Raw genomic sequence first — 4,652 nt, forward strand, 5'->3', positions numbered from 1 at the left:
ACACACACACACACACATATACACGCACACACACATTGACACGCACACTCACATATACACACGCGCACACACACACATATATATACATGCACACACACACACACACACACATATATATACATGCACACACACACACACACACACACACACACATATATACACACACACACACATATATATACACACACACATATACACACACACACACACATATACACACACACACACATATACACACGTTCAGATTATTTGATATACAATCATTAAAGAACTCGTTAACACATTTAAATAGGGTTAGGGCTGCTTTTTTAAAACAGTTTCATTCATTTCTACAGAAGACGAGCGGCCATGTTTGAAATTATCCTAATTATTGAATTTATTGATTAATCAGTCGATTGTTTTCCCAATTATTTGATCAATCACTTTGTTTACAACCATTCAGTAATAGTGAGCAAATTATCACAATTGAGACAGAAAAAGTTTAGATTTTTCTTTTATTTTCGATTGAAAAAGGAACAGTTACGATACATTTGTTTTGTAAAATTCGATGAAAACAGATTTTAAAGTTCAGTTCACAACATTTAGATTCTGTAAAAAAAGATCAGCAGTAACAAAAATAAACAGGAGCCGAGTACAGAGTCAAAAAAGGGACAAAAGTATTTAAAAAAACATTTAACAATATGGTTAAATAAATAAAATGATTCAGTGAACAAGTGATTGTCAAAGTTCCCACACTGGGTTTGACAGTAAAGTAACGACGTTATTTCAGAATCTAAATCTCACTCATGAACAAGTTAGTCGACTTAGCTTTTATCATATTAAACTGAATGAGTCACTTAGACATTTTATAGGTCATACAATTAATCGATAATCACAATAATTAATCCTTAGTTGCAGTTATTAGCGCCTTTAAATTGCTGAATTTGTGCACAAATTTAGGAATAAAAATGTTAATATTTAAAAAGAAAAGATCATGAGAAAAACAACTTATTTTATAAAGAAAACTGAGATTTTAAAAACTAGTTGTGACCGGCTTCTCTTCTCTTGAAATATCATCTTTTCTGGACATTTTGACTCCACAGGAACACGTGCTAACGTTAGCTAGCGACTCCGTGTATCAGGAGAAAAACCTCTAAAAGAAGGAATGTAGGAGCACCAACGTTGGCCAGCTAGTTAGAACAGTGTCACGATAACAAAACGTCCTTTTATATATTCCTCGAGTTTGATAAGATGTTCACGTCGTTACTGTCAACGACTATGTCAGTTACCTACCATCAGCTAGCTCATTTTAGACAGAGTCCCGAATCCGGCTTCAGGTCCCGAGTCCGGCTTCAGGTCCAGGGTCCGGCTGGTCTAGAGTCCGGCTGGTCTAGAGTCCGGTGGTCTTCAGCTGGAGGATCAGCTTTGTGTCTGTGTGTCTGTTCACAAACTGTAGAATTGATCTGAGATCAGGAACTGAAGCTTTCTTCTTGAAACTAAATTTAGACTTTTGTTTTGAGGATTGAAGAACATGATGAATCTACATCACCACTGTTGTTGTTTTGTTTATTTAGCCTCAGCTAACATGGGAACACTTTGAGTCAACACACTGCCATTAATTAAACTGTTATGGACGAATATTAAATACTGGAATCAGCTTCTAAACAGAGAAACTAAGGGATTCAATTCAACAACATTCAGTTTCACAAACTTCAAGTTGAATCTGAAAGTTTTTGATGTAACAAAGAAAAAGTGAAGTTGTGTCCCTGAAGTAGTCGTAGTGCGTTCAGGGTCAGCAGAAGCTAAGTGGTCATTGGTTCATTCAGAGTCAGTCGAGGTTGTTGAAGCCATTGTGGTGCGTTCAGGGACAGTTGTTATTGAAGCTGTGGTGGTGCGTTCAGCGTTCGTTGATGTTGTTGAAGTGGTCGTGGTGGGTTCAGGGTCAGTAGAGGTTGTTGAAGTGGCCGTGGTGCGTTCAGGGTCAGTAGAGGTTGTTGAAGTGGCCGTGGTGCGTTCAGGGTCAGTAGAGGTTGTTGAAGTGGCCGTGGTGCGTTCAGGGTCCGTTGATATTGTTCCTACGGGGCAAGCGCAGGGCGGCAGCGCTCTGCCGGCTCTCCAGAGTGTTCTGGACCATGTCCTTCCACTGGTCATCGGAGATCTCAGTGGCCCAAGACGGCACGCCGAGAGACGGCAACGCTACGGCCGCCATCGTCCTCTTCACCAGCTCCACGTGGTCTGTAGGGAGACAGGAAGTGATGTCAGAGGACAGGAAGCACAGCTGTTTAATGTTCTTCATCAATAAAGATGATAATACAAAACACGCGGCCACGCGCAAGGCACCAAAACACGCGGCCACGCGCAAAGTAACACAACACGCGGCCACGCGCAAAGCAACACAACACGCGGCCACGCGCAAAGCAACACAACACGCGGCCACGCGCAAAGCAACACAACACGCGGCCACGCGCAAAGCAACAAAACACGCGGTCACGCGCAAAGCAACAAAACACGCGGCGACGCGTAACGCAACAAAACACGCGGCGACGCAACAAAACACACGGCGATGCATAACAACAAAACACGCAGCCACGCAAATTGCAATGGCACCACAATTACCCAGAATGCCAATGGTTTGATTGTACAAATCTTTGTGTGTAAAGTAAGTAAAGCTGTCAGCTTTAAAGGGTTAGGGCTAGAAGTAGAAGTAGTCGGTGTACTGAGGTCTGACCATCGTCCATGGGGATCGATGCTCGGCTCCTCAGGGCCGCCGCCCCCTCAGGGTCCTCCTCATCATCACTGTCTGTGGGCGGGGCTTCAGGGAGGTGGAGACCCATCACCTGCAGGTGAGACACCCAGTAAACCCAGTCATCACAATTGTTTCTGAGTCCACAGCCAATCAGAGCAGGGATGTGTCTACAGGTGAGGACAAGGCCAACAAACATCATGATGATGAATAATTATATTATATTATTATTTTATCATATTTAAATCACTGAAGTAAACAACTGACATCATCTCACTGATGTGTTAGTTTCATACAAACAAATGTAATAAATGACTATGAACCCAACTCACCTGTACCTGCTGCTGCTGCTCCTCCCCCTCCTCCCCCGGCTGCCCCCCATCAGGCTCCTGGTTTAGAGGTTGGTAATAATATCCTCCATTGTTCACTTCCTCCTCTTCCCCCTCCTCCTCCTCCTCCTCCTCCCCCCCGTTCCACACAGGTAGCATGGCTCCATCGGCCGGTCGCTCGTCCTCCCCCAGCTCGTCCTCAGAGTTCGGTAAGACTCTCTCCGGTCCCATCGTGGAGCTCCTCACTTCCATCCACAGACACCCTGAGAGACAGACAGGTTCATCCTCCAGTAACCATGAGTCAGCATTATGTCACTTCCTGTTCCCTTGTCTGAGGTTAAGACCCAGTGTCTCCCCTAAGGTCTTAGACCTTGAACCCTAACCCAGTGTCCCCCTAAGACCGTAAGACCTGAACCCTAACCCGTGTCCCCCAAAGAAACTTAAGACCCTAACATTGCTATGAATTGTGGGTAATTACCTTGAGCTGAGTCTGCATCTGATGTCACAGTGAAACCAATGACATCATCAATTAGAAGAGTAACTGATTATTTATTGATAATAGATCAATGAATGTAATATTATATTATTACTATATTCATTCATTTATTAGATTAATTACATTTAACAAATGAAACCTGAAAATTTTCTCCTCTTAAAAACAGGTCATTATTATTTCATTATTAATTATTATTAAAATATATACGTGTATGAATGAATGAAGTCTGTTTGTTTTTGTTATTCTTATCATTTATGTATTCTGTAAGGAATCATATCAAACAAAGACACCTGGAGCAGCTAACAGCAAGCAGCTAACAAAGCTAGTTAGCTCCGCGTCTTTAACTCTTCTTCTGCTCTTTGTTCTCGTTTTATAACGAGAAGAAGAATAAACTCTCCCGATGTGAAGTGTTGACTGTCTTACTCGTCTGTCTCTCCGTCTGTCTGTCTGTCCACCTGTCTGTGTGTTCGGAGCTTCAGGTTGCTGGTAGTAGCCGTTAGCCGCTGCTAGCTGCAGCTGCAGATCGGGAACACTTCCGTTTACGTCACGACATAGCAACACAAGTGACGCATAATAGATCTTTTTTTTTTTAAATAAATAACTTTATTAACAACATGAACAATTTACATCAAGAACGACAAAGTAAAATATAATACAACTCATTCAACATCAGATCATTTTTATTTCATGATAAAAACAAAAAAGATGTTTTTATTTATGTAAGTATTTATTTATTTATCTAATCAAATTGTATTTGTACAGCTGCTGTGTTCTGTTGTGTTCTGTTGTGTTCTGCTCTGCTCTGTTCTGTTGTGTTCTGATCTGTTCTGTTGTGTTCTGATCTGTTGTGTTGTGTTGTGTTGTGTTCTGCTCTGTTCTGCTGTGTTGTGTTGTGTTGTGTTGTGTTGTGTTGTTGTGTTCTGTTGCGTTCTGTTCTGTTGTGTTCTGTTGTGTTCTGATCTGTTCTGTTGTGTTCTGTTCTGTTGTGTTCTGTTCTGTTCTGCTCTGTTGTGTTCTGTTGTGTTTTGTTGTGTTCTGATCTGTTCTGCTCTGTTGTCTTCTGTTGTATTCTGTTGTGTTCTGATCTGTTCTGGTGTGTTGTGTT

General features: G+C 41.8%; 1 protein-coding gene across 2 annotated transcripts; it reads right to left on the reverse strand.

Moving 5' to 3' along the window:
* Window positions 1-476: 476 nt before the first annotated feature.
* mea1 (male-enhanced antigen 1) lies at window positions 477-4,105 on the reverse strand. 2 transcript variants are annotated; one of them, XM_031878830.1, is made up of 4 exons: window positions 3,971-4,105; window positions 3,055-3,314; window positions 2,708-2,816; window positions 477-2,214 (listed from the first exon to the last, which is right to left on the reverse strand). In XM_031878830.1, exons 2-4 carry the CDS (start codon window positions 3,301-3,303, stop codon window positions 2,033-2,035), a joined length of 540 nt encoding a protein of 179 aa, XP_031734690.1. In that variant the 5' UTR covers window positions 3,304-3,314; window positions 3,971-4,105; the 3' UTR covers window positions 477-2,032. The 2 variants fall into 2 exon arrangements, with proteins under 2 accessions (XP_031734690.1, XP_031734691.1); XM_031878831.1 differs by lacking the exon at window positions 3,971-4,105 and having other exon boundaries at window positions 3,055-3,939.
* Window positions 4,106-4,652: the final 547 nt, after the last annotated feature.

Source organism: Anarrhichthys ocellatus, unplaced genomic scaffold (assembly GCF_004355925.1).
Source record: "Anarrhichthys ocellatus isolate YVR2014 unplaced genomic scaffold, GSC_Weel_1.0 scaffold205, whole genome shotgun sequence".
Lineage (NCBI taxonomy): Eukaryota > Metazoa > Chordata > Actinopteri > Perciformes > Anarhichadidae > Anarrhichthys > Anarrhichthys ocellatus.

Bases quoted from the DNA above. Each gene is read 5' to 3' on its own strand.
- mea1 (XM_031878830.1), bottom strand. From the start codon at position 3,303: ATGGAAGTGAGGAGCTCCACGATGGGACCGGAGAGAGTCTTACCGAAC. The intron at 2,817-3,054 runs GTGAGTTGGGTT...TCTCACCTGCAG, and splicing joins AGCAGCAGCAGCAGGTACAG to GTGATGGGTCTCCACCTCCC. The intron at 2,215-2,707 runs GTCAGACCTCAG...GTCTCCCTACAG, and splicing joins ATCGATCCCCATGGACGATG to ACCACGTGGAGCTGGTGAAG.